A 12,159-nucleotide genomic window follows, 5' to 3' on the forward strand; every position below is an offset into this window, starting at 1 on the left:
ACACACACACACACACACACACACACACACACACACACACACACACACTAGTGGCCCGGTGCACAAAATTCGTGCACGGGGGGGAGGGGTTCCCTCAGCCCAGCCTGCACCCTCTCCAATCGGACATCCCTCTTGCAATCTGGACCTCTGGCTCCTAACCACTCACCTGCCTGCCTGCCTGATTGCCCCTAACCCCTCTGCCTGCCTGCTTGATCACCCCTAACCTCTCTGCCTGCCTGCCTGGTCGCCCCCAACTGCCCTTCCCTGCAGGCCTGATCTTGCCCCCAACTGCCCTCCCCTGCCGATCTGATCGCCCCTAATTGCCTCTGCCTCAGCCCCCACGAACATGGTTTTGTCCAGGAAGTCGGACTTCTGGAAGATGGCCGGTTGACCCAGTCTAATTAGCATATTACCCTTTTATTAGTATAGATAGTAGTGAACAGGTCATTAGACACCAGAATGAACAAATCTCATCTTTTAAAATGATAAGAAATGTGAACCTTCTGAATATAACTTGTGTAGGCATGTTTTGGGGGAGTAAAGGAAGCAATGGTGAGCAATTATTATGTTCTCAACCTCAATAGAGGAATTAACAGTTTTCTCATTATAAAAGCCATATGGTACGGTGATAAGGACACTGAACTTAGAAGACCTAACTTGGAATTCTTTCTCTGCCACTTACAATCTTTGTGATTTAATAACATACATAAAAGGAGTTGCTGTGAGGATTGAGGCAAATAATTATATAACATAACTATAATCCTAAATTTGTTATTGTTGAACTTGAAATCATAAACTTCTTAACCAAGTTCACTTCTATACTTTGAAGTACAATATGATACAATATTGTACAATAGTACACTATGATTTATAAAGCATACAAAATATCTACTGCTAAGTATAAAGAACCTTTTCTGCTACAGAGCTAAAAGTTCTTTAAAAATATTCCCTCATTAAGTTAACAATATTCCTTTCAAATTAAAACAAACCAGAATTTATTAAGTGATGTGTGCTAGGAATTTTATATACATTCTACTCATTTGGCCTTCACAACAACCTTGAGAACAAACTGAGACTTGGAGAAATGAAATAACTTGCCAAAAACACACAGCTCCTAAGTGGCAGCAGATCTTGGTTCCATACCCAGGTTAGACTGATTCTAAAGCTTGTGCCCTTTTCTTTACATAACATCACCTCTTTGACTTTCTGACATGGGTCCACGAAAAGCTACAAATCTCATACAAAGTCAAAGAATAATTATTTTCAGTGTAGGGAAGGCAAATCCTCAGATTTGTTCTACTAGATTAAGTCACCTCCAAATAACAGACTATTTTAAAGGTAATTTTCAGACAATTCCTGCTTAATCTAGTTTTGGTCCCCAAAAATGTGCTGGTACATAAAGTGAACTCAGTCTTTTTCCCACTAGCTAAAGAAATTAATATATTATCAAGTTTAAGCCTTAGATGTGCAAAGACACTGTTCTAGAATTTTGATAAGAGAAAAAAATAAATCAAAGAATACATTTCCTGAATCTCTAATGGTATGTTAATAAACAGAATTGTTTCCACTGGAAATGCCTGAACTTACTGCTTCCATAAAGCAGATTGCTTTCTCAATTATTTTTTTCCCCATGAAATTTAGAGAAACTATCACAAAGCAAAATTGGTGACTCAGGTGCTAATGAAGAACTAAATCTGTAAATTAGAAGCTTTGTAATCTTGACATTAAATATAACATAATATATATAAAATGAGGTGATAAAAGTCTGTGAAATATTTTGTAAGTCTATGGCCACTCTCCCTCTTCATTTAAACCAGTCTGGTCCTTGAGAGCAGGAGCATTATTATTATTATTAATCAAATAAAATTAACTTTGCCTCTATCTTCTGCTGCTTACCTGTTGCAGAGTATGCTGAGGGCTCCATGTGGGCTACATTCACATGGCAGACAGAGCCCAGAAGTGTGATTCAGGTAAAAGCCCTCCTTGCAGGTTTCACAGTGAACCCCCTGGTACCCTGGCAGACACTCGCACTGCCCTGTGGTCTGGTTGCAGCGATTCACATCCAGGCTTCCAACCACAGAGCAGTTACATACATATTCTGCAAAGGAGAGAAAGAAAGAGACATTATTAACTAAGATTTAATGCTTTCTTAATAAAATGAACTCTATTTTTCTTAATCAATGTTCATAACTACTTTGTATGGATAGATAAAACTAATTCTAGTTCAAATCCACTTTCTATTCTACTTAGTTCATTTAAATTGAGAAATATATACAGTAAAGTACATGAAACTATTTATCATTCATATTTATAAAACTGACATTTCAATTTCCTTTCCAGTACTCTTCGCCTTCTAGCTCTTTGACCTTACAATCCAATGTGTGTGGGTCTGTATATTATTAGTTTTTCTGGATTGTAAATCGCCAAAGGCAGGGCCTAAGCTTATCCACCAGGCACATGTTGGAAATAACAACATACTAAATAATAAATAATCCCATTGTATAGCTGAAAAAGCCTAAGGCTCAAATCGTTAACTATAGTAACTTACATAGATCAGACAAGATTGTGCTACAGCTGGAATCATAAGTTAATATGTTCTTCCCAGGAAGAAATTAACAGAGAATTCAAACTTTAAGTTGAGAAAATGATAAGATAAATCCCAGATGAGAAAGTTTATAGGGTCATCCTGATCGGTGGGTTAAAACCAATCACAATTTGAATCTCTTTCTCAAGTTAAAAGATTCAGAAAATAAACATTTTCTTTAGATACATTTCAAACAATTCTTTAGATGAAATTATTTAAAAGTCCTTGGTGTTGGCCTTTTAATTCAGATACATTTAAGGTCAGTTAGGATTTGTTTTGTGCTATTATTTTTTTTAAATATATTTTATTGATTTTTTACAGAGAGGAAGGGAGAGAGATAGAGAGTTAGAAACATCGATGAGAGAGAAACATCGATCAGCTGCCTCCTGCACATCTCCTACTGGGGATGTGCCCGAAACCCAGGTACATGCCCTTGACCGGAATCGAACCTGGGACCTTTCAGTCCGCAGGCCGACACTCTATCCACTGAGCCAAACCGGTTTCGGCTGTGCTATTATTTATACTCATTTTTTCAGGAAGAAAGCATTTTCAGCATAGTTTGACACAATATTAACATGGGACTTTGCAAACATGCAAAAACTTATTGTTAAAATAAACTGCAGATAAAACAAAACTTTGTACATATTTTAGGGATAGCCCCCATTCCAAAACAGCTATGAACCTAGGTTTTAAAAGCCCAGAGAAATCTATGATACAAATTATATTTCTGAATAGATAAGGTACTATATAAAATGGCTTTATTCTGACAAAAGTTTAGCTCAAAAAAATCTTTAATGTAATTTTTGATGATTTCTTAAAAGTTACTAGATAATTGAAAATCCAGAGTTTTAAAAATAAAGTTATAAAGGAGTTTATTTCTCTATTCTAGTAAAGGAAATTAACCTTCAAAATAATTTATGTCATCAGAAGCAGTTTGTTCACACAAGTCAAAACAAAGGATTCCACACAGATATTCCCACGTGGCCAACTCCATACCTCCCACATTTCTTCAGTTCCTAACCTTTAGTGTCAGCTTATCTCCCTTCTCTTTCCACCTCTTCTAATTTGTAAATTTACCAAATGAATAAATATATATGGGTGAGTGATTATTTTATGTATATGTCAAGCTTGAGTGGTGAGTTAGTTACAAACCTAGAGTTAAGTTCAGATTTCTTCAGCCCCAAACTTCAGAAAGGAATCAGCCTCATATCTCAATCAATATTCTTATTTTTATTAGCTATATAAGCATGACATTTCTTTGACAGTTACATTTTCACATTATTTCGTGTGTGTGTGTGTGTGTGTGTGTGTGTGTGTGTGTGTGTGTGTGGTTTTTGTAAATAAGGAAGCCATGTTTAGTGGTCTGTAAACCTGCCAATGACAACTTCATGGCAAGACCTTCACTCCACCAAAAATGACCAGAATGCTTAAAATAACACTTTTCTTCCAAAATATGGCAGAACTTCAACATGCATCCAAATTCCTCCTGCTGAACCAATTTCACCACAAGTTACCTAACCAAATTATACTAGTAGGGGCAAAACTAGCTAAAAGAAAAAAAAAAAGTTTTTTTAACTCTATAATAAAGACTGAGAATTTTGCTCTGGCCAGTGTGGCTCAGTTGGTTGGAGTGTCATCCCATGGACCAAAGGGTCACAGGTTCGATTCCCAATCAGGACACATACCCAGGTTTCAGGTTCAATCCCTGGTCAGAGCACATACAGGAGGCAACTGATTGAAGTTTCTCTTTTCTCTCTCTCTCTCTCTCTCTCTTTCTCCTCCCCACTTCCCCCTTTCTTTTTGTCCAAAATCAATAAAAACACATCCTCGGATGAGGATCTAAAAAAAAAAAAAAGATTGAGAATTTTATCCTATTATTTCCTTACTAATGTACGTTCATCTGAAACCTGAATCAGTATTCCCAAAGAATAATTAGTAGTATTTTTTTAAAGAACTCAATTAATCTAAGAACTCTGAGGCAAAACTAAGGTTTTTCTTCAGTAAAGTTTTAATGGATAAATCTTCAATATTAACCAAGTTCATTAATTATTTCTAAGGAGCTAATTCAAACTCTTCATTATCCCCTGAACATATTCTTTCTAGTCCCATCTTTGAACCTTTGCTCATTCTGTTCCACTTGAAATGCTCTCTCCTCTCCACATATTGAAACCTATTTCAAGAATCAGCTGAAATTTACTCCTCCATAAATTCAAACTCTATTGTTTTTAGTGTGAATCCATAACATCTACCACTTACAACTCTCATATGACAATAAAGTGAAGGAGTTTTGAGCACAGTCTGTAGAGGCAGACAGCTGCAGGTTAAATCTAGTTCTCTCACTTACTAATTTTATGACCTTAAGCAAGTTAGCTAACCTTGTGCCTTTCTTTTCTCAAATGTAAAAAGGGCATAATATAGTACCTATAACACTTAGCCCCAACATCTAAGCTGGAAGTAATTTGGAATTCTGCAATAATTAATACAATTGCTGGTAGAAATGAATACCTAATAAAATAAACACAAATCAGACATCAGATTCATAGGCCACACAGCTTTGTTGTACCCTGTGGACAAGATCTGAAAGCCCAGTTTTTAAACTGTTTGAAAATAGAAATATAAAGGCCTAAAGAAAAGACAATACACTCATGTTTTTATCTGAGAACTTAAACTTATGGGATAATTTTGATATAAAAGTATTCAAAGTAATTATTGCATTTAAATTTAAAGTTGTGGGCCATCTATAAGTAGAGAGTAAAATGGTATCCCACATACGCCTGGCTCTATACATTACTAATATGGGTTCCTATAAATACAATGACAAAAACAGAAAGGTTTAGGACGTGGTTTCAGACAGAATGAAAAAGAGCATTTATTCCTAACAGTAGTAAGTGAATGACCACCTGAGTGCCAGGAAGAGAGCCGATGTATCAAGACAAAAACACACTATCATGTTAACATTCTTCTCCAAATTAACCAAAGGAAAGGAAGCTGAAGCAAAGCCCAGGAAGATGTGCGTCTTTCCTGTTTGGAGCTTAGAATCCAAGGCCCTATCCCAGGGATTGACCTCAAATGAAATGACTCAAGTTAAATAAATAGCCTAAGCAACAGTAATAAATGTAAAGTACCATGAACATCCATTTCATGTATCAGGAAAACTTGCTAACTTGTAAGTAGAATAATATCTCAGAGCCTTCACAGTTCTTAATATTCATATGGAACCAGACAGGAGTTAATGCAGAAACAATGCAATTTACTAGGAGGTTGGCAAAATGAAAAGAAATAAAATTTCAATTGATAGAAGCAGTGGGAGGACCTATAGCCAAAGAAAAGAGATGAAGTGCTGATTTTTTTTACAATATATTTTTTATTGATTTCAGAGAGGAAGGGAGAGAGATAAAGAGATAGAAACATCAATGATGAGAATCATTGATTGGCTGCCTCCTGCACACCCCCCACTGGGGGGGATCGAGCCCACAACCCGGGCATGTGCCCTTGGCCAGAATCGAACCTGGGACCCTTTAGTCCGCAGGCCAACGCTCTATCCACTGAGCCAAACCAGCCAGGACGAAGTGCTGATTTTTTAATGAAGTAGAATCATAGACACCAGAGCAGCACAAAGGAGTCTGTAACATGACTAATGGATGATAATGAGAATGAAACAATATGAAGAGGACACAAAAAAGTAATCACAGACAAGTCTGAATAAAATGCCAAAAGCTCATTTGGTTGCCTAAGAGCAAATATGGAATAAACTCTCTGTCATTTCAGTAGCAGTTTTCCTCTCAATGTTCTATAATTCTTAGGAAAACTATAGAGAAGAATGTTAATGTGTAGAAAGCAAATATTAGCAGAGAGACTGCAACCTTTGGCAACGTTTTTTCTTTTTGTTTGGCTTCTGAAGAGCAATGAAACACAGTGATTTGAACCCTGAAGAAGAATAAGAAAATAAAATTTGGTGCCAAACTGTTTGAAAATAGACATATAAAGACCCAAAGAAAAGACAATAAATTTGTGTTTTTCTCTGAGAACTTGAATTTATGGGATGTTTTTTATGTAAAAGTATCCAAAGTAATCCTTGCATTTAAATCACACTCTGTACTTTTTCAAACATTCCCTACCAAGGACCAAGAGATGAAAATTTTAAGCACCTAAAAAATATAATAGAGTAATTTTGTTTAGAAGTCCCACAAGCCCCCCACCCTACCCCATGCACAAACACCTGTTCTTGTAAGATATTATCTCCTTGAACATACTAAAGACCTCTTCTGGACCTTTCATACACCTGGCAGGCTTCTCTCTGTGTCAGACTTAAACCACCTCATGTCCCTGCTCAGTAAAAAGTCCATTATATCTTCTAGAAAATTTTAATTGTGTTTTTGTACCTGCAGTTACTTTGATGAGAATAAGCTGATTTTAGAAAAATTTTAATTGTGATAGTATGTTCTAATTAATGTGTCCTTGGTCTTCCTGTACCTCTTTCTGGAGTCTTTTCTGGGAGGTGTAATGAACTATGATGTCTGGAGACTCAAGCAGTTTGGTACAATACTGTGTTTAATCTTTTACAGATAAGAACAAACTTTAAGGCAGTAAATAAAAGATTTGAATAAGAAGATGAAAAAATTGTATCCTCAGTCAATTCATGATGCAAATCTTATAGAACAAAGAAATGTAAATTGATAACAGCATTGTTGCTGAAGTAAAATGATTACAAAATAAGTATTACATAGATACTGGAAAAATACTTGCAAATATAACTAACACAAACCACTCACAAAAATCTAGTTCAGGAATATAGCCTGAAATTCTATCTATAGCTTCTTGCAAAATTATAGAAATGCTTTTGAAAAAATTGATTTCTGACTCTTTTTCATTCCTTCAACAATGACTTCACTCTTGTTTTTCAATATCTTCAGATACTGAAAGAATAAAAAAATTGGTCCATGCTACTCCAAAACTTTTCATTCTTCCCAATATTCAGAAGACATATAAAATGTAATATAATATTAAAGGCATCTTCTGGCCCTAACCGGTTTGGCTCAGTGGATAGAGCATCGGCCTGCGGACTCATGGGTCCCAGGTTCGATTCCGGTCAAGGGCATGTGCCTTGGTTGCGGGCACATCCCCGGTGGGGAGTGTGCAGGAGGCAGCTGATCGGTGTTTCTCTCTCATCGATGTTTCTGACTCTCTGTCCCTCTCTCTTCCTCTCTGTAAAAAAATCAATAAAATATATTAAAAATAAAAAAATAAAGGCATCTTCTGTTCAATCTCAAAGTAGCAAAAACTAAAAGATATGAATTTAAAATGTATTAAGGTTCAGTACTTAATCTTATATCCAAATGGGAATGCAGACTGGTGCAGCCACTGTGGAGAACAGTATGGAGTTTCCTCAAAAAACTAAAAATGGAACTCCCATTTGACCCAGTGATCCCACTTCTAGAAATATATCCCAAGAAACCAGAAACACCAATCAGAAAGGATATATGCACCCCTATGTTCATAGCAGCACAATTCACCATAGCTAAGATTTGGAAACAGCCTAAGTGCCCATCAGCAGATGAGTGGATTAGAAAACTGTGGTACATCTACACAATGCAATACTATGCTGCTGTAAAAAAGAAGGAACTCTTGCCTTTTGCAACAGCATGGATGGAACTGGAGAGCATTATGCTAAGTGAAATAAGCCAGTCAGAGAAAGATAAATACCACATGATCTCACTCATTTGTGGATTATAGAGAACAACATAGACTGATAAACAGGGATAGATCCAAAGACAGAGAAACAGCAATCAGACTATCACTCCCCAGAGGGAAAGTAGGGGAGGGAGGGGGTAAGGGGAAGAGATCAACCAAAGGACTTGTATGCATGCATATAAGCCAAACCAATGGACATAGACAACAGGGAGATAAGAACATGAGTGGGGGGGGCGGTTAATGGGGGGATAAGGACACATTTGTAATACCTTAACTAATAAAGAATTAAAAAAAAACCCAACTCATTAGTAAATTTAAGCTTATCTGAAAATATTTTAAAAACATTATCAATATAAGCTATAAGCAAAGTATTCTAAAGTATACTTTTTGTTCTTAAATTATTTAATATCTGTAAGAGGTGTTTTTCTCAAGCACCACCAGTTTTCAAATTGTTCCAAATAGTCCTTAATCTAGGGGAAGGATTTATGCTCAGGACTTTAAAATATCTAGAAACTTTACATTTTATTTGCATACCGTACGTTAGTATCATCAGCAGGAAAACATAATTACTTTGTTAGTCAATATTAGTAGGCCATCTATAATTATGGAGAAAGTCAGTGTCTTGGGCTTATTATTAAGCCCGAGGAATAAGCTGATTCCAGAATATAAAATACTAGAGGCCTAATGCACAAAATTCGTGCATGGGTAGGGTCCCTAGACCTGGCTTGCGATCAGAGCCAATCTGTGGGGCAACCAGCGGGACTATCAGGGGCCCCCCACTGGCACTCGCCTGGTGCCACCCACCCGTCGCCGCCGGTGAGGGTGGTGACTGGCGGGGGCGGCACCGCCCCCCCCCACTCGCTTGCCAGCCGGCACCACCCCCCACTGCCATAGCCACCAGTCACCTCCCTCTGTGGGGCAACCAGCTGTGCAATCGGAGGCCCCCACTGGCACCCGCCTTGGCTGACCTGGGGCCTGCAGTCTGGGGGCAGCTCCTGCATTGAGCATCTGCCCCTGGCAGTCAGTGAGCATCATAGCGACCTGCCATTCCACCAGCTGTTCCACCGTTCAGTTGATTTGCATATTAGGCTTTTATTATATAGGATTTGGGGAGCTTTATGAACTGAGGTCATATAACAGAGATCATGTCATCACCCATCATACTGGAACAATTGTTACCATTTCCCACTGTACCCTCAAGCCAAAGGAAAACATAACTTCCTACGGAATAACTGTCTACTCCTATACCTTCTCCCTTTCCCTTTTCCTTTTTCTCTATTAATTGTGGTCTATTGTTTGTATATTAAATGAGATAAAGAATACAATGCAAAGTAAGTATACAATCCTATCTAATAATAGATAAACATGGTAATTAACCGTACCTTCGCTACCATCGCCATTGGCTGATCAGTGCGATATGCAAATTAACCTCCAACAAAGATGGTGGCTAATTTGCATACTGCAGGCAGGGCGGGACACCAGGAGCCGCCATCCAGGCCCCCGTGTGCGACCCCAGGAGCCGCCAGAAAGCCAGGCCACAGGCAAGACGGCCCCCCGGGACCCAGGAGCCGCCTTGTCTGCGGTCCGTGATCGTGATCATGATCGGAAAGCTGGGCCGCAGGCAAGGCAGCCCCCCGGGACCCAGGAGCCCATCGGCGAGGTCTGCAGGCGAAGCAGCGATCAAGCTATGAGGGGGAGGGTGGGGGCGGAAGGAGCTACAGGAGCAGCTCTGGCCAGAGACTGAAGACTCCGGCCGGAGCGAGGAGCAAAGACTAAAGGCTCCAGCTGCAGCGAAGACTGTGTCCAGAGCGAAGATGGAAGGCGGTGGCCAGAGTGAAGGTCTGGGTCCCGGGTGCCAGAGGAAAACTGGTGCTGGCAGCCAGGGGAAAGAAGGCCTATTGCACGAATTCGTGCAACAGGCCTCTAGTATAATAATAAATATTACTTTTAATATTTGGACACATATTATACTTTAGTATGTTTATCAGAAGAGCATATATCTCTGATAAATACTTTTTTATTTATTCAAATTCTAAGTGCAAAATAGATATCAGATAATAAGAGTGTTAGAACCATAATCTGACTTACAAAAGTAGAAGTAGTTCTCTTCTCTATACACACAACACAACCATTAGAACAACATCCACTGAATGGAAGTCAAAGAACAAACTTCACATTAAGAGATAAGGAGTACCCACTTATTAGAATGCCTAAAATTAACAAAACAAAAAAACCTGACGATATCAAGTGTTGACAAGGATACTTTCAAAAATTACTGTTGTGAATGCAAAGTAGTACACACTTTGGAAAATAGTTTGACAATTCTATATAATAAAAGCCTAATATGCTAAGTGTCTGACTGTTCGACCAGTTGCTATGATACGCATTGAACACCAGGAGGCAGACGCTCTGACCCGTAGGTTAGCCTGCTGCTGGGGTCCGGCAGATCAGGATTTGGCGAGATGGGCCAGACACACCCTTGAGCCCTCCCGCGGTCCCTCCCCAGCCCTGATCGTGCACCAGTGGGGTCCCTTGGTCTGGCCTGCGCCCTCTTGCAATCCGGGACCCCTCGGGGGATGTCGGAGAGCTGGTTTTGGCCCGATCCCCACAGGCCAGGCTGAGGAACCCCACCCTCTAGTTTCTTATAAAGCTAAATGTACTTTACAATATGACCCAGTAATTCCACTCCTAGATATTTATCCAAGAACAATGAAAACCTATGTTTACATAAAAACTGGTATACAAATTCTTATAGTAGCTATATTCATAATCATCCAAATCTAGAAACAACCCAAATGTCCTTCAACTGGTGAATTGGTACATCCTTACAATGTAATACTACTCAGCAATAAAAAGGAATGGACCACTGATAGGCACGAATATAGAAGGATATCAAATGCATTATGTTGAATGAAAGAAGCCAGACTCAAAAAACTACATATTGTATGATTCCATTTACATGATATTCTGGTAAAGGCAAAACTATAAGAGCAGAAAATAGATCAGGGGTTTGCCAGGAATTGGAAGTAGGAAGAAGGGCTAACTACAAAAAGGAAGCACAGGGAATTTTGAGGAGTAATGAAACTGTTTTGCATCTTGAATGTGCATTTGTCAGAACTAATAGAACTGAATATCAAATGAGTAAATTTTATCAGATGTAAATTTCATAACAAACAAAAACTTTTTAAAAAAGCAATGAAGTTTTACTAGATTCTTAAATTTTGCTAAAAGGAAGCCATGATATGCCACAAGCAACTACTTTAGCTGGACTGTAGCACTAAAGTCAACATGGCACCCAACTAATAAACTTTTTCAAAGCTAATGTTACAATTAAGATAGCAAGAATTGACTAATGCTTTATCTGATGACTAGAGGCCCGGTGCACATTGTAAGGAAATTAATTAGAAGAAATATTTTAATACTGCTATTCACCCTTTCTCTATAATAGAACTGTCAACTAAGTTCACGATCGACAATGACAGATGGAAACACATGGATGCGATTGGCACCAGCAAGAGCTTTATATATATAGATAAACTTGCTTAATTAGACCTGCTTTCTGATTTAGCTAAACTTTTTCTAGCCAAGTAAAGCACCCCAACTTCTCTTTCAGGTAACTGTCAGCAACACAGCAGTAAATATCAATACGAAGCAGATTATTATTGTAGATCATGCAGGGAGAACGAAGGGTAAAATATTTAACTGCAGCAGTGTTTGACTATATTCTGTGCAGTGAGAAAACCTGAAGTCATTTTCAAGGTTCACCATTTCTTACTTCTTTTCAGTTGGGTTAAGTTTCTAAGCTTTCTAAATCTTTTTCCGGCTAATGAAAAGAAAATAGGATTCCACCGAGTCTCCTATCTACCTACTCCAGGACTTCTGTG

The 12,159-nt window shown here is 38.4% G+C and overlaps 1 protein-coding gene across 1 annotated transcript in view; it reads right to left on the reverse strand.

Moving 5' to 3' along the window:
• The window catches only part of MEGF9 (multiple EGF like domains 9), an 85,411-nt gene that overhangs the window by 31,598 nt on the left and 41,654 nt on the right, over positions 1–12,159 (reverse strand). Inside the window, 1 exon segment of the mRNA XM_006091089.3 lies at positions 1,897–2,098. Coding sequence (XP_006091151.1) covers positions 1,897–2,098 — 202 coding nt within the window.

This window comes from Myotis lucifugus, unplaced genomic scaffold, assembly GCF_000147115.1.
Source record: "Myotis lucifugus unplaced genomic scaffold, Myoluc2.0 scaffold_87, whole genome shotgun sequence".
Taxonomy (NCBI): domain Eukaryota; kingdom Metazoa; phylum Chordata; class Mammalia; order Chiroptera; family Vespertilionidae; genus Myotis; species Myotis lucifugus.